This window comes from Etheostoma cragini, chromosome 18, assembly GCF_013103735.1.
Source record: "Etheostoma cragini isolate CJK2018 chromosome 18, CSU_Ecrag_1.0, whole genome shotgun sequence".
Lineage (NCBI taxonomy): Eukaryota > Metazoa > Chordata > Actinopteri > Perciformes > Percidae > Etheostoma > Etheostoma cragini.
Genome location: NC_048424.1, coordinates 3,679,929 through 3,706,815, shown reverse-complemented (window position 1 = coordinate 3,706,815; position 26,887 = coordinate 3,679,929). Strand labels below are relative to the sequence as shown.

Below are 26,887 nucleotides of genomic sequence, written 5' to 3'. Positions count from 1 at the left end.
GATCTGGCAACCCTGTTTCGGATTAGATGAGAAAACATTCCATCTGTCAGGGAAGTCGATCGGGACTTTCAAAAAAAGAAGGAAAACATGAAGTAAAAACTTTGGAAATTTGAGTTTGGGACTATAGTCTGGCCAGCAGACGGAAAGTATGCTTGTGGATACAATGTGTTGTTTTATATGAAGAGGTCCTCCGGTAGTTTTGTAAGTCTGCCCAAAAAAAAAACTAACGTCAACTGTTAACGTCAACTGTTAGCTAGCTAGCTGATTTAGCTAGCTAGCTAGCTGTCGTTGACATAAAAGTAAGGTTAAGCGTTTACACAAAATGTACATTTTAAACGCTTAACCTCACTTTTATTCGGTCTGATCAATTAAAACAGACAAACAGCTTGTCATATGAAAATACCTGCATGTGTCAACAGGCCCCATTTGAAAAGAAAGGATGGCAGGTTTTTTAACGTATTTGGAGACTTTGAAACGGGGACTGAAGATTGACGTCCTGAGAGAAGCCGGACGTCAGTATCCAGTCATCTGCTTCCTGCTGCTGTCTATGGTCTCGCTGACTGTGCTGCTCAACAGGTAAAAATAAAAATAAAACATAAATACAAACAGTGTTTTCAGGGCTAGAGAGTGCCAGATTATCTCTGAACACTGAGTGAGTCATGTGATGTCTGCTGCTGTAGCTACGCTAGTCTTATCCGGGACCTTCTCAGTGGAGTTCCATTGCTAGGCAACAGCCTCGACCTAAAGGGTAACTGAAGATTTTTTCAAACTGAGGTTCTTGCGTCTTAGTTTAGATAGACCGCACAAATTATTGCCCAGCTTGTATTTAGTTACGTTCAGAAAAGTGCTTATTTTGCCGCTGACAGGCTCAGATAAATATTCTAAATGTCTGACACCATGATGGAAAGGATTTCTAAGGAGGTCAACCTTTCTGTTAAAGAACAATATCCTTTTTTTAAACATAAAATATCTGCGAAATTGCGTTCACCAAACCCACCAGACTCCATGTCACTAAACAGTAATTTTAGCATAGTGAAAATCACTTCATTCAAAGCTGACAGAAACAAAATAAAACTATGAAAAACAGTTTTAGGTCGTCTTTTCACTTTTCCAACCATCACAGCAACAGTTTTAGCTGAAATAAGCACACAGTTATTTTCATGTTTAAATATTGTAATGAGCTGAGTAATGTGTCCCTGTCATGAATTCATCAGTTAAGCAAATGTTTACATGTGTTAGTGTTACGCCTTAATGTTACCAGCAGAGGTCAATGTCATTGCCTCCTTATTCACCGCTGCAGCACTCACGTGAGTGTTACAATATGTAGCGTTAAGGCTCTATAAACGCTAAACAAATGCTTTTAGATGGAGTCTGGTACTGTGCTCTCAGCACTAACGACATCAGAGCTGTTTCTGGTCAATCAGAAATCACTTAAAAGGGTTTTAAAAGTTCTATCTCTGTAGGGATCCGGCCATTGAGACTGCAACACAACCCCCAGATTTCAAACCAAAACGGGTCAGAAGTGTCTCCTGTTTAGGGGGTCGGAAACGCAAGAGCAGGGGGAATGAGAGGGAGAAACAAAGCAGAAGATATGTTTATAAAACCAAAACGTTGCAATATGAATATAGCTTAAGACAAAGAGAAGTTGGAACCTGAGAATGTGTGTGAGCATTTTCCCCGTCACTATCTTGGTGTGAAACATGACTGCAATGATCAATGGATTTTTCAAAAACCATAGATGTAATGTGGCTCTAAGGAAGGGACAATATATTACCTAATTTTAGCTGTGTTTTTTGTTTCTTTACATTTCTTTTAATGCTGTATACTAATCTCCCTCTAGGTATATCCACATCTTGATGGTCTTCTGGTCGTTCCTGGCTGGTTTTGCCACTTTCTATTGCTCCCTCAGACCAGAGTCCCTTGTCCCAAATATCTTCTTCACCGTGAAGCCGAGGAATAAAGTAAGTCAGACATTCGACACATTTAGCTGCGAAGTACATGAAGCCCGTTTGATATCAATTTATGGAGCAGTGTTGTGTTTGTACACACACTGTGGAGTTAATCTATGTTTCCCCCAGTGGCTCATCGGGCCTAAATTTCCCGCCACCTAGTCTGTTCCACTTCCGTTGCTGCCAAAAGATCCACCGGTTGTCCCTTTTTTGATTTAATGTATTTTTAAGATGTTTTTGAAACTACAGTTACAGTGGGGCAACTCAGTTTGTAACGTAGACTTTTAAGTGATATTTTCAAATCTCAGGTTGTCTTTTAGCACTGACTGATGTAGGGCCCTCTGGAATCTGTCTGAAGCTTTTTAAGTTCTCGGTTTCGCGTTTCTGTCCATGATTCTGTAATCACAGAAACTATTGGGCTCTACAATAAAGCAGCCATCAGTCTGGTACTATTCCCCCAGCCGGAGTAAAACAACTTTTCCCTGAGTTTATAGTGTGTGATATAACAGATTAAGGATATGTCTGAGTCCTTTTCTTCCTCCAACAGCGGCAGGAGCAGGAGTTGTTCCCTCTGGGCCACAGCTGTGCCGTCTGTGGGAAGATCAAGTGCAACCGTCACCGGTATGTTGAAATGACAAAGGCTGGTTAAACTTCAACTTCTGTTCTTCTTGAATCAGTGTAATGTTATCAGAATCAGCTTCAATGACCAAGTAAGTGTGAACAAAGGAAAGGAATTTGACTTTTTTGATTTTTGTCGCTCTCAAAGTACATACACGGAAATAGACTTACGGCTAAAAACAGTGAACAAAATAAAAATAACCATGATTTGCAAGGCTGTTCTTCTCCAGCAACAGTCCTTTGAGAAATATTCCTAGCCATCTGCTAACCAGAGCACCCGCTCTCTGAACAACATATGTTTTCAGTGGTGGCGGAGCAGCGTTATGTAAGATCTTGTAAACTAGACACATCTTTATGAGCAGGTTTATATAATAGCAGGGTTTCCGCTGCGTCTTAAAAACTGTCTATAATTTAAAAAAAGAGAGTCTTAAATACATATTGCGTAGTTTCTGTCACCCCCATGAGGAAGGCAAAGTAATAGCAACAACACTGTCTGCGCGTCCACATGATACAAGCCTTCCGTGAATGCGCATTAAAGCAGCCCATGAAGTAAAGACAATACAAGGGAGACGAGAAAGGAGAATATTCACAGAGGCCACTTTAAAAGCACATACATTTGGATTAAGGCTGGAGTATTTTTTTTCTGGTGTTTTCTCATAATCTCTGTATTTTTCCAAGCACGTTCGAGATGCAAACACTGATAACATGCACAAATGTTTTGATTCCTTCTAGGCCGACGCTGCTGCTTGAAAACTATCAGCCATGGTTGGACCTGAAGGTTCCTTCAAAAGTGGACGCTTCAATAGCAGAGGTACCTCAGAGGATGGCTGTATATTGACGGATTTATATGAATATTTTATCTCATGGATATTATACAAACAACATGACTCGGAAACAAATTTTCTTCCTCCTTTAATTTGTTATCTGTTTCTCATCAGTCACATTTTCATTTTGGTTCATCTTTGTCTGTAAAATTGTAATTAAACTCTTGACATATATAAATTGTCATCATGTAGGCTATGTTCAAACTTAGTGTCTTTTTTTGACAAGAAAAAGACAAGGGCAATTTGTAGAGTGATGCTAACGTTGGATAAAACAAAGTGGTGGAGCAAACTAGAGAAAGAACAGAGAGAGTAAAAGAAGTGCTAACGTTGGATAAAACAAAGTGGTGGAGCGAGGTAGAGAAAGAACCGAGAGAGAAAGAGAGAGAGCTGCTAACGTTTGATAAATCAAAGTGAGTTTCCTGATCATATCATACAACTCGCTGTGTTCCGACTCCATTTTTTTCTTGTTGTTATGGAAACGACAGATCTAGCTACTCCGCTTTTCATTGGTTGGCTTTCAAAAAACGCTGGACGTTTTAAGAAAAGTTTAATTTTTCTTTTTAAGTTGGCGGTGGCGTTTAAAAAAGCTCCCACGACTTTATTAAAAACAGGGTTTACTCCACAGGATTATAATGTAAAACAGTCGCTGAGTGAACATAGCCTTGAGGTTTCATTTCTGACTTTTTCTACCTTGTGTCCGACCTCTAGGTATTTGAGTTGGTTCTGGAGAACTTTGTGTACCCGTGGTACCGGTAAGAGGAACCCAGTAGTATTTTATTGACTTAAGAAAGTTATTTTCTGACCGGAGAAGTTGTTATAAAGTCTTTCCTCTTGGTTTTTAGGGACATCACAGATGACGAGGCATGTGTGGATGAAGTGAGGATGACCTTTCGCTTCTTCGCTTCAGTGCTTGTCCGCCGGGCTCAGAAGGTTTGTTATTAATATTTTTTTTAATCTGAAAAAAATGCCTTACGTCCAGCAACAGCCGACTTGTAGTCCACTTGATGTACTGCACTTGTTTTCTTTAAGCAGTTCACTTTAATGAAGTTGAGATAACTAGGACCAGTGAAGCCACATCAGCAGGGCCACACCCTCTGTGCGGGAGACTGGCTTCCCCGCCCTCTTCTATCCTCTCTCTGTGTCTGAGTTTGTTCATCTGACTGCTGCTCTCCCTTACTGCCACAGCTCTTTTTGTTTTGTTGCGACGTGAAGAAGCAAGACACAGGAACTTTCTATTCTGAAGCATTTATTCAAAGACAAACAGAAACCTACACTGTACTACCACTTAAAGGAGAATTCTGGTCGTTTCCAGCACATAGCTCTGTTCTTTGTTAATGTGGAGTGCTGTCAGTAGAGAGAAAAACTAAAACAACTGTGCTGCCTCATTAAAAGTGCCTTCCAATGTGAAGAGATTCCTTCTGAGTGAACAATGTGAATCTGACTGCTGTGAAAGAAAGGCATGAAGGTTCTGCTAATTCAGCTGTGTTTAGTTCCTGTGTTGATGCTTCAAGGAGTACTTTGGGACCGTCTACAAACAACCCCGAACAACACCGAAAAGAGATACAAACATGTTTTCAAAATAAGCATATGATTATTTTTTTTAAAGTAAGACCTGTAGTACAACTAGCAGGAGACAAGTTATTATTGAGGTACGTTTGGAGACACTACCTTATTTAATTATTAAATTGATAGCCTACATATTTTAGTTTCATCTCCTTTCTGTGTTAGTTTGTAGACGGTGCCTAAGCTCTCTAACTGCCTCTTAACACAGGCACTAAACAGCTGAATTAGCACAACTTTCATGCACTTCTGTCTCATCTTCAGCAGTCAGATTCACTGTGTTTACTAGGAAGAAATTACTGCACACGAGGGGCACTTTTAATGACATTTTGAAGATGTTTAAAGGCTATAATCACATTTAAAACTTGCACCGATTGTTTTAGTTTTTCTCTCTACTGATAGCACTCCAAATTTACAAACAACAGAGCTACATGTTGGAATCGACCGGAATTCTCCTTTAACAAGAAAACTGCTGATATAGTCTCTGCTCTGATAGCCGATAGCTGTCTGCTCTGATTGCTGACACCTGTTACACTATCTCTCATGTATTGTTAATCCCAAAATGTGTGTCATTTGTTTTTCGTCTTTAACTAATGTTGCCCAACTTGTTTGCAGGTTGATGTTCCTGCTGTGTTTGCGGACAAAGTGATGAAAGCTGTGATAAAACATATTGAAATTATTGTAACCGCTCAAGAAAAAGGTACGCACACATTCTGATCAACCTCAATTTAAAAGTATTAATTCACTCAATTATTTATATACCCAAGTCTTTCAATCATTTATATTATTAATTAATTCATTAATTAACTTTGAGCTACACTAAAAAATTTATAATCTAGACGTAGTGAAAGTTTCACCTCCCAAAACTAGAGCTAGAACTGGAGCATTTAAACTGGCAATGCAACAGAAAAAAATCACAAACCACAGGCGCTGTAAATTGGCCTTTATGTCAAAGGCTCACCACTGCTTTTTTCCACCTGGACCCTATGCTCCTATGTTTCTGTGTCTAAGTGACTGGGAACAACAATCTGTAACATTGGTCCAGTTTTAAGTGAGATATAACAAGAGAGAAAGAGAAAGAAACAAGCTTCAATGTAAGTTATTTGGCAATTATCCAGCTTGTATTTACCTTCACAAAAGTGCTTGTTTTGCCGCAGACACACTCAGTTTAATATTCTAAGGGTCTGACAACATTATGGAAAGGATTTATACAGAAATACACCTTTAAAACTACCTTGAGACCTTTCTGTTTAACCAGAAACAGCTCTGAAATTGCTAGTGTTAAGACAAGCAGACTTCATTTAAAAATGTATTACTTTAAGAATGTATTGAGCCTTACATATTTTCGCATGTAAATCGGCAAACCTTGTGTTTATTTCAAAAATAGAGTTGTGATGGTTGGAAAAGTGAAAAGACAACCCAAAACGTATTTTCATAGTTTTATTTTGTTTCTGTGGAATGAAGTGTGCTTTACAATGCTTAAAGTACTGTTTATTTACATGGAGTCTGGTGGGTTTAGCTAACGCAATTCCTCAATGTTTTTATATTTAAAAAAAGCATCTTACTCTTTAACAGAAAGGTCGACCTCCTTAGAAATCCTTTCCATAACGTTGTCAGACATGTAGATTATTAATCTGAGTCTGTCAGCAGCAAAACGAGCACTTTAGTGAGGGTGAATACAAGCTGGATATTAGTTTCATTTTGTTTGAATTTTTAAACTTTACAATACCTTTATTTGACGCCACTTTACATTCAGCCATACCTTCTGCTCATTGTCTGTTGTTTGCCTGTGTGTTTGTGTGTTTACTTGTGTGTTTGTGTGTTTTGCTTTTATGAAAATAATGCTGCTGTAATAAGTGAATTTCCCCGCTGTGGAATGAATAAAGTATAATCTAATCTTAATACTGGACCAATGTCAAAGATTGTTGGTCCCATCAGTCACTTACACACAAAAGGAACATAGGGGGTTTCTAGGTTGATAAAAACATTAGTTAGCCTTTAAGAACAAGCCTGTTATAATGCAAATTTGTTAGGCATAAACGTGTTTTAATCTTGTGTTTGTGCCATGCTCAAACTGTTTTTTATGTTCCGGGTTATCTTCACTCAGGCATGGGCCTTGTGCTATTTGTTTAAGTACCGGAGCACACCTATGATGCCTGCACACACGGTTAAATCCGGGCTTGTTTTGAACCCTGCTTTTTTTCTTATCTTCCAGTAAAGAACATGGAGAGTTTACAAGAGGCCGCTCTGGAGGAGTATGGCGCCGACCTTCACATCGCTCTGCACAGCAGAAAAGACGAGCTGCTCTACCTAAGGAAGTTGACTGAGATGCTGTTTCCCTACGTAATGCCGCCCAAAGCAACAGACTGCAGGTAGGCTGATGCAAACGACATTAAAGAGACTAACTCCCTAATTAAGAAAGGAAGCTAATTGTGTGTGTCCAGTGTCAGCCTCATTTCAAACTCTTCCCATTCATTTCTATGGGAAACCAAGCAGTGCATTCTGGTAGCGTTGCAGGGACTTTGTGAAAGCGTGGCATTGAGTTGCTTGCTCCTCATTTGCAAGTTGAATCCAGCCAGATTTATTGACGGCAAATGAGGACCGCCCAGAATTACAGATTTACAAATTCAGCAGCTGCTTGGCCTATTTCTTACTTAAAGGGTTTTCTGAAACATGTTTCCGTGAACTACTTTCATAAAATAAGATCTTATTCCATTATGGTCTGTTTTTAAAATCCCAGAGCAGACAGACCCACGTGACGCGGTCGTCCAATCAGCTGCAGCCATCGTGGTTGTTTTCTTTGCTCGTCAGTGGTCAGTGAAGGGCAGCTGATCTATCACTAGTGTTTACTATAAGTGCATCACACTTTTTAAAGATCATACACATTTAATTTAATTTTGATTGAGGTTAATATTCGGTAAATTGTGCAGCCCTAACTGCTGGTTATGTGCCGTCTCTGTTCAGGTCTCTGGCTCTGCTGCTGCGGGAGGTGATGGCTGGATCCGTCATGTTACCCACCATGGATTTCATGGCTGACCCTGTAAGTAGGACAGGGTTAGAACTCCAACCAACGATTATTTTCCCTGCCAATTTACCAGTAGGTAGTAGTAGAGAATTTGCCTAAAAGATATTCATTTTTACTGTAAAATGATATCGGTTCCAAATATCCCTTATTGGTTTCATTAACTACTTTACTAAAACTTTAAACTTTAAACACTAAAACTTTACGTAAGTTTTTAGGAAGTACGTATAGTATAGTACGTTGTATAGGAAAGAAAATGGGGAGGAAAAGAAGAGGAAGAAAGGAAAGAAGGATGAAAGAAAGAAGGCAAGCATGCAAAGAATTGAAGGAAAGTAAAGGAAGAATGATTAAGAAAGGATGGAAAAAGGGAAGGAAAGAAGTATATGTCGCTACATTTTTTTAACCATTTATTTTCCTTTTGTCTGTACCTCACCTCAGCTATATGTGTCACTTGCTAGCCCTGAAAACTCCTCCACCTGCCACTGTGGCTGGTATACAAGGCAAAGTGCTTATTTCCCTATCCCTGTATGGATGTGATGTGATTACCGACTTTGTTGTTGGCTCGGGGTAAACTCATAAACGTGAACATACACAAACTATGAACGCAGCAGAACTTTTTGGAATTATCCAGTGTGACAGTGAGTCATGTAGGTAAAATAACACAAATAAACTACTTTAAAGTAGATTTTCTTTGGGGATAAATTACGTAATATCTGATCGGTGCATAAACTCCAGTACTGTCCCATACCAATACCAGCGTTTTAGGCCTTATCGGAGGTTTTTCATATACTGCTATCGCTATCGGAACATCTCTAATTAAAACAACATGCTGTTTCTCTTTGTTTTTTTTCAGGATACTGTGAACCTCATGGTGCTGATATTTGTTGATGACACTCCAGTAAGTAAAAATAAAATAAAAGATTCAGGAATACTGATCCCATGACTTGTAATCTGAATAAATTTGTATATACAGTTGGAAAAGGAAACACACCTTGTAAACATCAAAATTGACGTTCTTTCTTCTTTTTTTAAAAACAAAAATCTCTTCATCTTAGTCTCTTCTGTATCTCCAGCCAGAAACGCCCTCAGAGCCGCCGTCCGCCCTGGTTCCATTTTTACAGAAATATGCAGACGTCAGCAACAAAAAGCCATCTGTGAGTAACTCACACCACAAACGACAGATTTCTATTATGTGAAATAAATGAGGAACTATTCCTTACTCCTGAACATTTTTGTTCCTCTCATCACCATTTCTCATACAGTGTATCAATGTATCGTCTTAAATGGTAACTAGTGTTTTTTTTTTCAACCCGCACACTTTGTTCCTATGTTTTTGTGTTTAAGTGACTGATTGTAACAACAATCATTAACAGTTAGTTTTGGTTGAAATAAAAATACAGTTTACAGATTTACATGTGAAATATGCTTGCTCTATTCACGCTAAAAGTATTGCTTTTTGAAATGGAGTCTGGTGGGTTTAGCGCTAGCGACTTTAGAGCTGTTTCTTGTTTAACAAATGTCTTAAAGAGGTTTTCAAGGTCTATCTCTGTAAGGATCCTTTGCATAATGTTGTTGAACAATTAGACTATTAATCTGAGCCTATCAGCGGCAAAAACTAAACTTTTAGTGGACCAAACTGACGATGCACAGTTGCCCCGTAGGGTTACATTGGAGCCCGGTCTGAGACTTAATACTGGACCAATGTTAACGTTTGTTGTTCCCATCAGTCACTTACACACAAAAACAGCAAGATAGGGTCCAGGTTGAAAAAAAGGTAGTTACCCTGTAAAATAAAATGGATTTATTAATCCCGAGCACCCTACAGGTAAAAAAATAAAAATTATATATTCAGATCTACAGATGAAAGAAGGTGCGGATGAATAGAAATGGCAAATTGCACACAGTAGGTGACTAAATAAATAAACAATTAAATATGCACAGTGTGAATAACTAAACGTCTCCCTGTGGCTGTGCAGGTGCTGAAGTTGGACCTGAAGGAGATAAGGGAGCAACAGGATCTTCTCTTTCGTTTCATGAACTTCCTGAAGCAGGAAGGAGCTGTGCACGTGCTGCAGTTCTGCCTCACCGTCGGTAAGAACAACCAGCATACATAAAGCTCAGTTTATACTCGTGCAAGACATCGTGGCACGGGCGTCCGTAGATGGTGCAAGAGCAATGAGCATACACAGGGACGCATGCTTAAGCTTAGTTTATGGTAGCTGCCGTGTTCCCGGTGCGAGGTGCCTGCACGGCTGTCGTTTCCACCCAAATCGTTTTTTATTTTTTAACTGTTTTTGTGTAAAGCACTTTGATTTGCCCTGTTGCTGAAATGTGCATACAAATAAAGCTGCCTTGCCTTGCCGAAGGCTCTGCAAGGTGTCGCAGCGCATGGTTGTGCACCTCTGAATCTTTTTCTCCGTGCACACCGCTTTCACTTCAACCAATCCTTTCAGAAAAAAGAGGGTGCTTTTTGTGATTGTTGTGGGCAAAACTCCTTGATTATGTGACACGTTTTCTTAAAAAATGTGATGGAATGTGTGGGATATTTATGCAATTTTATGCCATGAAATTGCAGGAACTTGCAGTAGTATTTATCTGCTATTACTTCTCATATAGCTTCCCTAAACTGTTCTAACAAAAATCAGGACAGTGTGTTGCACATGCCAGGGCCGTTTTGTGATCCCAGTCCGTTACTAGCTCTTAGCATATTTGGAAAAGAGTCCTCGAGAATCTTTTTTTGTGCCATTACATATTTTAAATCCTTAAATACTGACAGAACGTTAACAGAAATTTGGCAGCTTTTTTCAGCAGTAACTATTTGACCCTGTAACATCAATTTTGTCTCATGTCTGAGTGTATAAAACCTGTTGTTGTTTCCTCCAGAGGAGTTCAACGATAAGATCCTGAGTCCGGATCTGGGTGACTCTGAGCTGCAGCGTCTACATGGCGAGGTGGTGCACATCTACGAGACCTACTGCGTGGACGAAAGTATCGACAAGATCAGCTTTGACCACTTCATCGTGGAGGAGATAAGGAACAGTAAGAGGCCGCACACTTCACTGTCAGTGGAATTTTACTTTAAAAGGTGCACTCTAACAATTCTGCACATAACAATTAAACAGTTGTAAAATGGCTTCCTGGATATAATGGACCGGATTACCTTTATGCTGCGCTAACACAAAAATCAAGAAATAGAGAGGTGGACCTCATGGGACTTTAATTCAGAAAAAATATGTCCGGTAGTGAACGGGGAAGACAAACTTAACATTCACAAGTTACACACACAATGTTTGTCAATTTAAAAGATCATTTTTGTCATAGTTTGTTGTAGATAAGAGACAGGTCTCCTGGGCTCTACAGCATGTTGTTCTCATTCATAGTTTTCTTAGCAGAGAAATGAGTATGAGTAATGTGAATAACGTTACAGCACGGTACGATACACACAGACATTGTAGCTTCAGAGAGACGTCACGCAGACACTTTGAAGTTTGTAGTCTTTGTAATTTCACAGTTTAACGACAAACTGAGACCTTTTTAAGTAATCCGTGTAATTCATGGCTCAATTCAAACAAATCAAAAAATAGTTTGTTTCTCCCCGTTCACTACCGTAGAAGATTGACTTTGGATGCTTTTTTTGACGTGTTTTTTTTTCCCGTTTATTTGTTTCACAGAACATGACAAGCAGATTACATTGAAGAAATACAAATGTACCTGTGAGGGGGTGGTAGCAACCTGTAGCATCTTATATAAAAACCAAAGAACATACACGAATATAGATGTACAAAATGAAGACATCTTTCTTCTGAATTCTTTTTTAATTGGGGCCAGTAAAAATCTTCTTTTGGCAAGTAAAATTTAGTTAGTTAAAATTTAGTTTTACTAATAAACCTTAGCGTTGACGATTGACCTCACGTTGTCTCTCTCTCAGTTGCTAAAGGTCCGTTCAGCGGCGTGGTCAAGCTGCAGACGATGCGCTGCCTGTTTGAGGCTTACGAACATGTCCTGTCGCTGCTGGAGAGAGTCTTTACTCCGATGTTCTGTCACAGCGATGAAGTAAGGCCTCAAAAACTCTGTCAAATTTAAAGAAAATACATCTGATTTTACCAAAGTCTGAAAGTAGGAATAAAGATTCTGGGTGACTTATTTAGACTTTTATAGATTTTTCTTTTGGCAATGTTGCAAAGTAACAAAGTACATTTACTCAAGTAGCCAACAGAGATCCATGTGCTCTGCTTATTTCTGTTTAGAAGGATAGATATTTTAGACACAGATACGGTGATAACAATCATTAAAAATTATGTAAAAAGAGATGCAAACTACCACAAAGAAACACAAACTGACTACAAGGAAACACACACAAACCAACTACAAGGAGACACACACAAACCGACTACAAGGAAACACACACAGACCAACTACAAGGAGACACACACAAACCAACTACAAGGAGACACACACAGACCAACACAAACAAACCAACTACAAGGAGACACACACAAACCGACACACACAAACCAACTTCAAGGAGACACTAACCGACTACAAAGAGAGGGTGGGGGTGGTAGTAGCTCAGTCCGTAGTTGGGTTGGGAACCGGAGGGTCGCTTGTTCAAGTCCCCGTATGGATCAAAGGACAAATTGGTAGCTGGAGAGATGCCAGTTCACCTCCTGGGCACTGACAGGTGCTCTTGAGCAAGGCACCGCATCCCCCCATCTCCCCTTCTAACCGCTCAGAGCACTGGTCCAGCTTTGGCGGCCCACTCACTCTGATGACATCTTTCCATTTCTGCATGAATAGGTCCCCAGCCTGTGTGTGTATTTCAGGCCTGTGTATAGAGATTCTAACAAAACAGAGTTTAATTGTAATGTCCCCACTGGGAATCAATAAACAGCCAACTATAAGGAGACACAAACCGACTACAAAGACACCCACACAAACCCGACACACACAAACCGACTACAAGGACTCACAAACCCTCCCCCAGCATTGAGGTGAAGCACTACTCAGATAGTTTGTCCTGTCATGTTTGCCCCAGACAAGAAATCATAGAGAAGTTATACTTTTATGTACAAAGGGTTTCTTTTTTGTTGTGCAGTACTTCAGACACCTGCTGCGGGGAGTCGAGTCTCCAGCAAGGAACTCAAGAATCAACAGGTTTGTGATATAAATTCTTGTATAATTTAGGCTTTTAGAGGTAGAAAACCAATGCGTTCCAAATTTGACAAGTTGCTGATGAAAAAAACTCCCTGTAAACAAAATAAGCTGCAGGTAAATAATTTGGTTGGTGGGAGTTCCTCCTCTGTTCTCAATGTTGTGCTTTCAATTGTAAGATTTTGTATTTCTTGAAAAGGAAATATGCAAAAGATGTTTTTTTTGGGAGAGTGAACGTTGTTTTTACACTGTACTTGTCTCTAGGGCCGGGTTAAAATAATTGACTGTCCAATTAAAATGGATCCTTTAATCTGAAATGAAGTAAAATAAACAAACACACATTGCTCCATAACATAACTGGCAAAAATTCAATAATTTCTTACATCGGCCTACAAAGGGAAAATTGTTGAATCTGGTGGGATACAATAAAAATGTCTAATATCACCACTGACATTACTGAATGCATGGTTTTATACTGTAAAGGCAGAGAGATAACAACAATGTTTTAATGAAACCGTCATATTTAGCTGCTGCTTCTGCACCTTATTCCAGAAATAGCTTCAGTTTGGAAGAAAACAGGCGAGTAGGTCTTCGGCATGTTACCTGGCCTCTCACAGTCCGCTGCCTGCAAACAAACCGTTCACAGTGTTACACACAGTGGGATGCATGTAGAGACAGTTTATCTCACTGTAGGCTGCTCTGACAATAGAACAGATGTTTTCTGCCTAAGAAACAATCTTAACATCAGGAGCCGCTAATAGGCTTTTGTGCTCGTTGACTTGTTACCCTGACGCTGACTTTTTGTGTTTAACCTCATGTCTAAAGTGAGATTTTTGCTTCTGCATGATCCATGCCGTGGCTATATGCTGTAGGTAGGTGGAGATACCAACCCTACGGCTTAGCCTGACGTCACCTTCCGAATATTCACGTCGCGGCGACACACGTTGCTCAGCCATGTCTTGGCAGCCCCCCTGCTCTGCATGGAGCCTCCACAGAACCATAGATCACGGTTAAGACGATAGACAGCACTGAACACTACAGGGGTGTTACAAAGTCCTGAAGAAGAAGACATGGCAGACATGCAGCATCACTCTCCCCGGTCCTTCACTACTCTTCCCGTAGCTGACAGTTGGAGTCTAGGTTTGTGCCTCGACACCAAAAGCAAGGCTGTGTACAGAATGTAAACATTTGTGGCCACTGTCGGTATTGGTCACTTTTTTAAGCAGGGCTCATTATTGTCCAATACATTTGGTGCAGATACTGTGAATTTGATTCCGGTTCCTGAGCGCAACTTTTTACGATACCAAATCTATAAAAAAAATATTATTGAGAAATTACAACAGTACATAGTACGGCACTACTTTTTCTTTCTTCTTCAGGTTCTTTCCACAAATTGGACACAAACTGTAGTCAAGCCTGTCATAATACAACACTCACATGAGCTCTGTCAAACATAGTTTCTCCTGCGTATCTCTACGAGCTGTTAACGTTACACAGCCATTCTCAAGCTTTATTAGATCTTGGTAGCAGCATGCAGCGTGCTGGCTCAGTGAAGCTGATGAGATTTACTCCTCGGGTATTGAACTCTGATATTGAATGACGAGGCATTTTTCTATACTCAATACTATGGAGGTGCCTAAAAAAATTAAGTACCAAGCCCTAATATTGTTAATTAGGTTATGAAAAACCTCTTTAAATTACAATAAAAATGTTACCTACTAAATATTTTCTCTATTTAAAATAAAAAAATAATACGTTTGTTATTGATTGACAGAACAGCAACAAACAGAAACACAGCAAAAAAGTCCAAAGCACAGAAATTATTTTTTTATTGACTTAATGCTGCTTGTAGCTGTTTAACTACATGTCTGCTGCATGATCGATGTCAGCTGTCAAAGCACAAAGTAAAATACTCTATCAACAAGTCATTTTACAATAAATATGCTTGTTTTTCAACATTGAGCACGATCATGACAAAGAGATGCACCAGGGGGGGAAAATGAGGGAGAAGCAAGGGAAGGAAGGAAGTGTTTTTGGGATACGTGAGATGGGATTCACGAGGGTTTTAATGCAGGTTAGATGCCTCAACGGTGACATGTTAGTGTCTCGACATTTTCCTCTGTTCACTGTAGAAACATGTCAAAGCGAGGGGAGACGTTCGGGATCAGCAGAATTGGCAGTAAAATCAAAGGTGTGTTCAAGAGCACGACCATGGAGGGAGCCATGCTGCCTTGCGCCATGAACGACAACGACGATGACCTGGTGAGTTTTTTTTTTCTTCTTTTTTTTCACGAGTCCAAACATTAATTCTCTCGTTACATTTTAACCATAAGTTGTCTAGTAAAGGCATTATGCAAAATACACAACACACAAATTGCAACAGAAAGTGTTCCATGGGATTTATTCATAAAAGTCTCACAGAGTTGTGTTCACAGCTCTGGGGAAGAAGCTGTTTCTGAGTCTATTTGTGCGTGTACAGGTCCTTTCTTTCTGCTGCTGTGCAGCTGGAGCTCCTGACTGTGCTTAACATTACGTTAACACCACCTCAACAGGTGTCATTATGTGTCTGCCTGCAGGTGGAGGAGGCAACTGTCGTGATGGAGGACGACTCCCCCGCCGAGCCAGCCAGCACTCCTGGCGCCCTGCGGAACCTGTCGGCTTGGAACATCACCATCCCCTACATCGACATCTACGACGACGAGGCCAAGAGGGAGAAGATCCCCGTCTTCTGCATCGACGTGGAACGCAACGACAGGAAGAAAGGTGAGCGAACAGGGCCTTAAGTTTGCTCCCAAAAATGTTTTTTTCCCCTTCATTGGAATGTTAAGCAGGGATGGAACTTCATCATTCAACAAACAAGTCCTTAGAAAATGCATTTGAGTTCACCTTATTATCTAAATATCTTTCTGAAACGTGTCTTGTGTCCCAATATGTTTCACATACACTTAACAAACGCAACACTTTTGTTTTTGCCCCCATTTTTCATGAGCTGAACTCAAAGATCTAAGACTTTATATGTACACAAAAGTCTTATTTCTCTAGTTATTTCTCCTCTGCCGATAATACATCCACCTCACAGGTGCGGAATATCAAGATGCTGATTAGACAGAATGATTATTGCACAGGTGTGCCTTAGGCTGGCCACAAAAAAAGGCCACTTTAACGTGCATTTAACGTCCTTAATTGTTGAATAAATAACAGAAACTCAGCGCTCAGAGGAAGCTGTGAACGCTGAGGGTCTTTTTATCTGGAGCCTCCAGACACTTTTCGTGGACCTCGTTTCTACCCTAAATTATTCTCTACACATGTTTTTTAAAGTTTTTGTTGTAATGTTGTGGTGTTGTGTTTTCTTCTTTGTCTCGCAGTGGGTCATGAAACTGAAAAGTGGTCTGTTTACAGAAGATATATGGAGTTCTACGTTCTCGAATCTAAACTCACTGAGTTCCACGGTAATGCTGAAAGACTTGTCATGTTTCTGATGAGAATATTAGCTAGTGTAAAATATGTTTCTGTTTCTCTATATACTCTCTATACTGAGCTACATGAATTCATCTTTTATTCCAGGCACATTTGCAGATGCTCAGCTTCCATCTAAAAGAATTATCGGACCAAAGAATCACGAGTTCCTCACATCTAAAAGAGAAGAATTTGAGGAATATTTACAGGTATGAAACCTTGATATTATTAAGATGATTGTGGTAGCTCATATCTTGCAGTTCTTTGTATTTGGTCCTGAGCACCGGTTGTGTTTGTGTGTGTGTGAGAGGAATGAGATATTTAGTGTTAAAGAAATCTCTCAAATCTTTACATCCAAGCTGTCTTTTAACTTTTTAAAGTTCAACACCTCAGAGTAGAAAAAACAACATAAACACACTTAAAACAAAAGAGAAACTTTGTTACTGCGTAGCGTACTTACTTACTAAAAGGCAGAATCATAAATATCAAGGACAAAAATACAAAATGAATGATCAAATGCCACTACAAGTAGAATCTTACTTCTGCGAGTAACAATACATACAGTATATCCTGTAGATCGGTTATGTACTAGATACACACATTGTTTAACCTGGCAGAAAGTCACATGTGTGATCGCGTGCGTCTGTGTTTGACGCTGTGCGTGTGTCCGCCTGTGTTTGATTGCTTGGTTACTTGCTTGTGTGTTTGTGCAGAGACTCCTGCAGCATCCAGAGCTCAGTAACAGTCAGCTGCTGGCAGACTTCCTGTCTCCTTACAGCGTGGAGTCTCAGTTCCTGGACAGAATGCTGCCAGATGTCAACCTGGGTATGACATGAACACTTAATTGATATATGATATGATAATTCCACCTTTTCTGAAACATTACTTCTCCACGTAAAAGCGGCAGCTAATATTATGTCCAGTATGTTGATTCCAGTCAAATCGCTCAGCCCTAGAACTCTAAAATAAGTTTAAAAAAATGAAAGATTACTTCCCTTTTTGACCTATTTTTGCATCAAGAGGCATTAAAGCGTTACCTGTACAGTTAAATCGTATTTAATGTTCAGTTGACGTGTTAACAGAGTGTTTTTTTCGCAGGAAAGATTTTCAAATCTGTACCTGGGAAGCTAATAAAAGAGGTGAGTCGAAATGTTGCTCCAATGATGACAAATAATATAGGTATTTGTCCTCATGTACACCTAAGTTAATAAGCTGTCTGCTGTAGCTTTACGTTTAGACATGAATGTGGTATTAATCATCTAACACACAAAAAAATAAAGATCACAGCTGTTAAGTTCGAGGACTTGAGTGGAAAAGATTACTCTCGGACAAAAGACTTGGTTTTCTTTGGCAAAGGGGAATAAAGCTGAAATGCATTCAGCAGTCTTCCAAAATTTTCATTCCCTGCTCAGCCGTTTTATTAAGTGGAGTGTATACAGAAAGTTGATTTACATAAGGGGTGTAGTATATTTGTTTAACATAAATGCGTGCTAAAACTTCATTGTTTTACATAAAAGTGGGTTAGTACATCATGTTATCTGCTATACTATTGGTTAAAGAGAAACTGGGTGTATTAGGCAAGTTTTAAGGTTAACGCAGTTCATTACAGTTTTAACAAAGAAACAATAACTCATTCACACAGTCACAGCTGCAAATTAATCTTATCTTACGCTACTGGCCAGACGCAGGAGTGTCCGGCTCTCCTCGTCTCAGTGTTCTTCTTCATTTCTCAAGGTTTCAAAATATTCACATGATAACTATTAAACTATAATATTTATTCAGTTCTCATACAATATAACTTTGTTCAGTCTCCACAACGGCAAAACTATTCTTTTAAAATGAGCATGATGTAGTTCATTTAAACTGTGTGAACTGAAGATCAAGCTAGATCTTGCAACAGGATGTCGCAGTGATCCAAAAACAGGAGAGATGTTCTTGAAAGAAGCGGTTGTTTTCCCAGCCCTAAGGTCTCTGTGGATGATGTGTAATAATGAATGAATGCAGCGAGGATTTGGGGAGTGAGGATGGAGACTTCCTTTTAACCAGATAATCAGCAAAAAGTTGTTACCGGTATGTCGCTGGCCCTGACCTCTGTTTTGTGGATGTTTTTATGTTTAAAAAAAATAAAAAAGGTATCTTACTCTTTAACAGAACGGTCAACCTCCTTAGAAATCCTTTTTATAATGTTGTCAGACATTTAGAATAATAGAGTCTGTAAGCGGCAAAACAAGCTTTTTCACTGAACGTAAATACAAGCTGGAAACAATTGCTAGCAGTAAAAAAGTATTTGTACATTACTTTGTCATATTACAACACTGACACTGATTGATACCAAACATTGTGTATTCCAGAAAGGACAGAACCTGGACCCTTTCATCCAGTCCTTCTTCAACTCCTGCGAGTCGCCCAAACCCAAACCCAGCCAACCGGAGCTGACCATCCTCAGCCCCTCCGCTGAGAACAGCAAGAAGGTGAAACAGAAACTTAACATCTCTCTCTCCTGCTTACATAAGAGCAGGAAGTTTACTCGGGTGCTCTCCAGCCCATTAACAGCCAGCTTCAACTGGTAAACACATTAACTTTATCAAAAGTGATCTGCACAGAGTTTTCTGGTCCATCGGCATAGAATTTTAAGAGTTTATCAGGTTTGAGACAGAAGGAGTTCCAGGGAGCAAAAGGAGTGTCAACCTGTATAATTTAGGCCATGTCCAAATCCACTTTTGCTAGTTTGACGGCAGAAAAAAAGAGTCTTTGCGCCGGGCGCCTGGTTCTAAAGTGGTGTACTTAGTGTCTTCATTAATCCCAGGTGTGTTCTGGGCGTAGCATGCAATCAACCAATCAGAGGTCATCTCCCATTCCCTTTAACAGCCAGGACCTTGATGCATTGCTATTATGATGGAGGATTTGTACCGTTATATTTTAATTTTTAATCTACTGCATGTGCTGCTGAGCACCCCTATGTGTAACAAGCATAGTGTGCGTGCCCTGTGCACAAGCCTAGGAGCATCTTACTAATTTGCTGTTAAAATAACAATGAAATGCTGCGATATTGACTTTAAACCAGGTTTTTGTTGGTCAAAGGCGCAATCACTCTCTGACGCAAGATCACAATACACCCAGAATGCACCTGAACACACCTCCCTGTAAGACCAGCAAAGCTGTTTAAACAACGTGGGCGCAGGACAGGAAATTAACAACTGCATCGGTCTTAAACCAGCACTTGCGTCGGGCTGTGCGCCACACCAGGTACGTGATAGGGCCGTTAGTGTTTGGTCTCTCTATTGGGGTAAAAGAGGCAGTGTTTCCCCTATAACTCTACAGACGGGAAGCCCGCCAGGCCAGGTTTTTTTTTTTTAATGCCAAAAATCGGACCAAACATCCATTGTGTTTTCCTTACGTTCAATCTGCCGTTAACTGCAGCAACGCACCACCGTGACTATAACAGAAAACAAGACAATGTAGCATCATATATGTGTGTAAGTAGAGTGAGCACTGTGCCGTTCAAACAAATAGCCCTACATTGCTGTGAGATAATAATTGTACTAACAAGTGAACAAGCTTTAAAAGTGGCATATTTGTGTCGAATTTGTGTCGAGTGTTGAATATTTCAATAAACTTTAAATTGAGTTGAGAACGGAAGTTGAATTTTCCAAGGTGTTTAAAACATGGAATACCAAAATGATCCCAAGCATTCTTGCCACAGATTAATGCTGATTTCACTTGTTATAAAGTTGAGAATGTACAGAATGCAACCGTGTTAACTCTACAGGTTGACCTGTGCAGTATTGTGTCATCATTTCACTTTAACCTGCAGCTCTTCAGCAACCTGTTCAAGAATAATGCAAACCTGTTGGAGAGATTGGAGCGCAAACAAAACCACAACTGCTTCATGGAAATGGTTTCTGTAGACGGCATGTATGACTACATGATGTATGTCGGTAAGTAAAACTCACAAAGCTGAACTACTGTGTTGGAGTGGAGAAGGGTACTGTTCAATATGTTTGGACTCTTCAGTCTGTCTCTGTGTTTGGACACCTCTGTCTGTCTCTGTGTTGTGACTCTTCAGTCTTTTTTTTTTTTGACCGACAGGTCAGGTGGTGTTCCACACGGCGGACTGGCTAAACTGCTGCCTGGCTGCTGGCAGGATCCTGTTTAAGAACACGTTTGAGGCCTACATGGATCAGTACATGCAGTCCAAACTGGATCACATCCTCCAGGAGCACAATATGGTCTCCCTCATCACACAGCTCAGAGGTCTGTGTTTCCTCTAGACTACGTCTACACTAACACTCAAAGTTAGCAGGACTTAAAACATGTTTAAGTGGACACTGGAGTTTGAGAAAAAGCAGTTTTTTTTGGTTTGAAAGTTATTCATCATCCATGACAATTCTTCTTACCAGAGGTCCTAAAGCTTCGGCCCAGCCCATTCCATGTAGAATAACGACTATAACCATAAAAGGATGTGCTTAAGAAATTATTGCCAACTATCAGTGCTTGGTGTTGTTTCTTCCCGCAGACGCTGTGTTCTGCGAGAGCAGCGAGGAGCGAACTGCTGAGGACAAACAACTCCGAGCCAAGCAGACATTTGATGAGATGATGAAGTATTTACCAGGTCGGTATTTAAGTCACACAGACCGCCGATATCTTCTATGAAAATGATTTATTTTATGTAGCCTTGAACGTAGTAACACTGCTGTGCTCTGCTGCATGACTAAAACTACTTTTGAACGTACACATGTTCCACCAAAATGAGTTCCTTCCTGAGACTATTTAGCAGAGGCACCGTGGCTCCGTCCGGCGCTTGGCACCGCCCAAGACGATTGTGATTGGTTGAAAGAAATGCCAATACACAAGAGCACATTTTTCTCCAAAGCAAGAATGCTGTGTGGACTAGCCAGACCCTCCTCCGCAGCACTGTGAAGGAAGGTCTGGTAAAGCGAGACTAGACATTAGCCAGCTTTAGCGCTTGTTTTAGCAGACTTCTATTATGTTTTTTTAATTTCAGACTTTGTGGTAAAGTGCATCGGCCAGGAGAGGAAATATGAAGGCATCCGACTCCTCTTTGACGGTTTCCAGCAGCCTATCCTCAACAAACAGGTACACGGAACAACTTTAAACCAAGAGGACATTTACAGGGGGACAAAACAGACATCAGACCTGCAGTCAGCGGTTAGGGAGAAGTATTTAGAACTTTTACAACTAGAAGTCCCCCATTAAAATGTTACTTCAGTAGAAGTCTGTAAGTATCATCAGCAACATGTACTTAAAGTATTTAAAGTAAAGAAATATCCTCACGTTTTTTAGAAAGCGTAAAGGATCTAAACAGCTATTTGTTTAATGGTCTCATTTTCTCAGCTAGACTTGTAGGCCGTTATATTGTTGCTAGGTTACTTTGTAATATTTATTTATTTATAATCAGATGTTATAAACTACATGTGTTTTGAGTGCAGGAATCTTAATGTGTAAAGTAACTAGTAACGAAGGCTGTCAGATGAATGTAGTGGAGTAAAAGGTTCTAAATATTTCTTTTTAAAATGTAGTGGAGTAGAAGTAGAAAGGAGCATGAGAAGAAAAGATTGAAGTAACGTACAAGTACCTCAACATTTGGACTTAAGTACAACACTGGAGTACATGTACTAAGTTACATTCGGCCACTACCTGCAGTGCGTATGAGCTCGGTGAAGCTTTCTGAAGCTCGTCTCTGCCGTTGTGTCTCCTCAGATGACGTACGTCCTGCTGGACATCGCCGTGCAGGAGCTGTTCCCTGAACTCACCAAGGTAAACAAGTGACACAGGAGAATGTAAAGAGACGATACAGGAAGAGGCACAAGTCAAAGTATGTGTAGGAATGTGTCCCGTGGAGTCTCAATCAGCGGGGCAGGAAACGACTACAATAACCGACAAGAGACTCATCATGTGAGCATCAGTTCCTCTCAGCAAGGGAGTGTTTATATCAGCGCTTCTCTAAAGGACGGACCAAGGTCTGCATCCGGACCCGGCCCACACAAGTCCAAACCTTATTAAGTGTAAAAAAAAATATTTTGAAATACATTTTCAATCTTTTGATCGGTAAATTGTTAGGGATGTTGAAAATACACAGAAAATATAGACAAGAACAACAAAAAGCAACAAAAGTCTCCTTTCCCATGAAAATGAGAATACAGCTGTTCTTTTTACACACAAAGGTACCGTAGGGTACCGGTAACATATTCCATATAACGATTCCCAAACTGGTTCAATATACAGTACTCAACTTAACAAACATGTAGCTTAAAGCTATAGTAGGTAGTTACCGTTGCCCCCATGAGGAATTGTAATTAATGTCAATAAAAATGTCTGATAGGTTGAATATTCCTTCTGCAGGTGTCCAAATGTATTTTTATATCTTCTATAATGGGTTTCATGAAGGGTAGTCACATGGGACCTTTTGTAAGGGGCCCTATGTGTGAGAAGACTGGTCAGGATCCAGATGTTAGGGGTGAGATCATAACAGGAAAGAAATATTAGCTTCCATTGGGGGAAATAACAACTAGGTTCAGTGGCTTGCATAAGTTTACACTCCCATGCTAAAGTTGATTAAAAAGAGAAATAAAAAACATCTTTTGGAACTTGATCATAATGCCTTTAATTTAAAAAAAATCAACCTTTTAAGGACAACAATTTTATTTGTGAATGAATAATGTATGAATTATGGATAAATGTTCTTCCTTAAAATACAGGGGGCATAAGTATACACACCGTCATGTTACATTCCCATAGAGGCAGGCAGAGTTTTATTTTTAAAGGCCATTTATTTCATGGATCATGATACTATGCATCCTGATAAAGTTCTCATGGCCTTTGGAATTAAAGGCATACATTGGCCTATACTCACGAAAAGAAAAGACCAATGTGTTGTATTATTACTTGACGTTATCAGGACTGATCCATAAGCATTTCTCTTGTTGTTAATGTAACATACAGTATATGTAACCATAGCGATCGTTATTTGACTATATGTTTCAGCTGTGACTAAAACGAGAGACACCTGCTCTCCGACCTCTAAATGCTTCGTCTACGCTGCTCTGCACGTTTCCTCCTCTGCAGGAAGTGAAGGACGCCGTCGTCATGTGAACCAGATGACGTCACCAGCACTGTATCCACTTCCTGGATTATGGAAGTGCAATAATCAACTATTTGCAAAACCTCTGGGATCATCTTCACATTCCAAATGTATATAGATAAACTAATAAAGATATATATTTATTAACGTCACCGCAGTGAACGCTGGCTGTTGTCTTTTCTTTCACTACCACGTTACGTAATGTTATTAAATGTTTGAAATCCCTCGGAATATTTTTAAGGTTCATTCTTTCAATCATTGTTTTGAGAATTACTTAATTTATTCAGTTTAAATTTAGGGACATTGCTATCTAGTACGTCAGATGAACTATTTTGAAAATTGCTTCTTAAATTTCATGTGTTACAAAAAGACAAATGCTTGTGTAGGTTTCTGTAAGATGTAAGAATATAACCTCAGAGGGATCCTCAGTGGTGCCAGGAATTATTTAGTTATAAAAGTCATTGTGTAGTATGTCAAAAAAAGAAATTAAAGTATAATATGCTGAAAAAGGTCAGAATAAAACAGCATACGTTCGTTCATGGAGACTTGTAAGCTTCACTGTCCCCTCTCCCATCCTCAGCAGCTGTTTGACATCAGGCTTCCTTTATCCCTTCATCACCTCCACCAGTGATCAGACTCCATCAGGGGGTGGAGTCTGATCACCAAAGCCTCTAGCATCTCGACATAGCAGCATGTCATGCACCATGTTCATTAAACTTGTTTTACTCTTTATGTCTCTCCTGATTGAATTTTAGTATTTTAATGAAAGTAATAGCATATGTTGAAAAAAAAATCATTAAAAGTCAGTATATCTTGTAAAAAAACATAAAAAGTAATAGCATATGTTGAAAAAAACCCATAAAAAGTCAGTATATGTTGTAAAAAAAATCATTAAAAAGCAATAGTATACTATGTTGAAAAAAGTAATGTGTCAAAAAAGGGAGTATAGTATGTTGAAAAAAGTTATAGTATAGTTTGTTGAAAAAAGTCAGTTTATTTTTATGACAAAAGATCATACAAAGTCAGTATAGTATGTCAACGAAATTATAGTATAATATGTTGAAAAAGTCATAGTAAGGCATGTCAAAAAAGTAAGTAAAAATAATATAGTATGTAGGATTTTTTTTTTTTTAAGTCAGTAAAGTATGTCGAAAAGTCTCCAAAAAGTCATAGTATAGTACTGGATGTCGAAAAAGTTAATGATTTTACTATAACTTTTAGTCTGTTGAGTAATGTAATAAAAAGTCACAGTATAGTATGTTGTAAAAGTAATAAAAAAAAGTCAGTATAGTATGTCCAAAAAAAAAAAGTCGTAAAAAGTAATTGTATAGTGTGTGGAAAAGTTAAATTATAGTTTGTTGAAAAAGTCATAGTAATTGTCAAAAAAGTTATAAAAAAAATCATAGTATAGTATGTTGAAAAAAGTCATAAAAACGTTATATTAAATGTCAAAAAAATCTCAAAAAGTCAGTATATTATGTGGAAAAAAAAGTATTTTTATAGTATTTCAAAAAAGCAATAAAAAGTCGTGGTGTGTGTCGGGAAAAAAAGTCGTAAAAAGTGACGAAGAAGTCATGCTGCAGTATGTCTTAAAAGTTATAAAAAGTTATAGATTAGTGTGTCGAAAAAAAGTTACAAGAAGTGATAGCATAGTATGTTGAAAAAGTTTAAACGTTTTTTTTAAGTCATTGTATAGCATGTTGAAAACAATCATGTAAAAGTCATAGTGAAGTATTTCCCCAAAAAACTTTAAAAGTCATAGTTTATTATGTCATAAAAAGTGATAGTATAGTATGTTGAAAAAGTCATATATTTCTGTGTCGAAGATAAGTCACAAAAAGTGAAAGCATAGTATGTCAAAATAAAAAGTCGTAGCGTATGTGGAAAAAGTAAAAAAGAAAGTCATGTATAGCATGTCAAAAAAGTCATTAAAAAAAAACATAGTATAGCATGTCAAAAAAGTCATTCAAAGTCATAAAAAGAAATTCTTTACTGTGTAGAAAATGTCATAAAAAGTCATTGTACAGAATGTTGAATTTTTTTTTTTTAAAGTCACAGTTTAGCATTTCAAAAAAAGTCATGTCAAAAATCATAGTATAGTTTATTGAAAAAGTAATAAAAATGTCATAGTATGGTACGTCCAAAACGACAAAAAGAATTTGTAGTATAGTATTTTGGAAAAACGGTCTTAATATAGCATATGGAAAATATAAAATAAAAAATATATAAAAATGAAAAAGAAAAAAAGTGTGGTGTCAAAAGTCATTTAAAAAAAGTCATAAAAAGTCCTAGAATAGTACGTCAAAAAAATCATAAGAAGTCATAGTATAGTATTTTTTTTAAATTAATAAAAAGCCATGGAAAAGTTATAGTATGTCGTGAAAAAAATTAAAAGTAATTGTATAATATGCCGAATATAGTATGGTGAAAAAAAGTAACAAAAAAGTCATAGTACAGTAGTAAAAAAAAGTCATAGTACAGTATGTCAAAAAAAGTCATAGTACAGTATGTCAAAAAAAGTCATAGTACAGTATGTCAAAAAAAGTCGTAGTATAGTATGTCAGAAGAAGTCGTAGTATAGTATGTCAGAAGAAGTCATAGTACAGTATGTCAAAAGAAGTCATAGTACAGTATGTCAAAAGAAATCATAGTACAGTATGTCAAAAAAAGTCATAGTACAGTATGTCAAAAAAAGTCATAGTACAGTATGTCAAAAAAAGTCGTAGTATAGTATGTCAGAAGAAGTCATAGTACAGTATGTAAAAAAAGTCGTAGTACAGTATGTAGAAAAAAGTCATAGTACAGTATGTAGAAAAAAGTCATAGTACAGTATGTCAAAAAAAGTCATAGTACAGTATGTCAAAAAAAGTCATAGTACAATATGTCAAAAAAAGTCATAGTACAGTATGTAAAAAAAGGCATAGTACAGTATGTCAAAAAAAAGTCAGAGTACAGTATGTCAAAAAACGTCGTAGTACAGTATGTAAAAAAAAAGTCATAGTACAGTATGTCAAAAAAAAGTCATAGTACAGTATGTCAAAAAAAGTCATAGTACAGTATGTCGAAAAAGTTGTAGTATAGAATGTTGAAAAAGCAATAAAAAAGTAAAATAAAACGTCAAAAATGTCATAAAAATACATATAGTATGTCGAAAAAAACAGACAAGTCATAGTACAGTATGTCAAAAAAAGTCGTAGTATAGTAT

The 26,887-nt window shown here is 38.5% G+C and overlaps 1 protein-coding gene across 4 annotated transcripts; it reads left to right on the top strand.

Moving 5' to 3' along the window:
• On the top strand, nucleotides 1-23,839 carry LOC117961289 (sorting nexin-14-like). Of its 4 annotated transcripts, none has more exons than XM_034899862.1 (30): nucleotides 1-201; nucleotides 420-576; nucleotides 1,841-1,961; nucleotides 2,497-2,570; nucleotides 3,300-3,378; nucleotides 4,100-4,143; nucleotides 4,234-4,321; nucleotides 5,567-5,651; nucleotides 7,167-7,323; nucleotides 7,916-7,991; nucleotides 8,827-8,871; nucleotides 9,047-9,127; nucleotides 9,950-10,064; nucleotides 10,857-11,012; nucleotides 11,902-12,026; nucleotides 13,069-13,127; nucleotides 13,677-13,703; nucleotides 15,257-15,386; nucleotides 15,701-15,887; nucleotides 16,490-16,573; nucleotides 16,689-16,789; nucleotides 17,294-17,405; nucleotides 17,679-17,719; nucleotides 18,932-19,051; nucleotides 20,395-20,518; nucleotides 20,670-20,834; nucleotides 21,097-21,192; nucleotides 21,586-21,677; nucleotides 22,302-22,358; nucleotides 23,667-23,839. In XM_034899862.1, the coding sequence occupies exons 2-30, from the start codon at nucleotides 440-442 to the stop codon at nucleotides 23,691-23,693; spliced, it is 2,805 nt and encodes a 934-aa protein (XP_034755753.1). In that variant the 5' UTR covers nucleotides 1-201; nucleotides 420-439; the 3' UTR covers nucleotides 23,694-23,839. The 4 variants fall into 4 exon arrangements, with proteins under 4 accessions (XP_034755753.1, XP_034755752.1, XP_034755755.1 ...); XM_034899861.1 differs by having other exon boundaries at nucleotides 9,029-9,127; XM_034899864.1 differs by lacking the exon at nucleotides 13,677-13,703.
• Nucleotides 23,840-26,887: the final 3,048 nt, after the last annotated feature.

Excerpts from the sequence above, each read along its gene's own strand:
- LOC117961289 (XM_034899861.1), top strand. The coding sequence starts at position 440 with ATGGCAGGTTTTTTAACGTATTTGGAGACTTTGAAACGGGGACTGAAG. Across the intron at positions 2,571-3,299 it reads ATCAAGTGCAACCGTCACCG|GCCGACGCTGCTGCTTGAAA; the intron begins GTATGTTGAAAT and ends GATTCCTTCTAG. Across the intron at positions 11,013-11,901 it reads CGTGGAGGAGATAAGGAACA|TTGCTAAAGGTCCGTTCAGC; the intron begins GTAAGAGGCCGC and ends TCTCTCTCTCAG.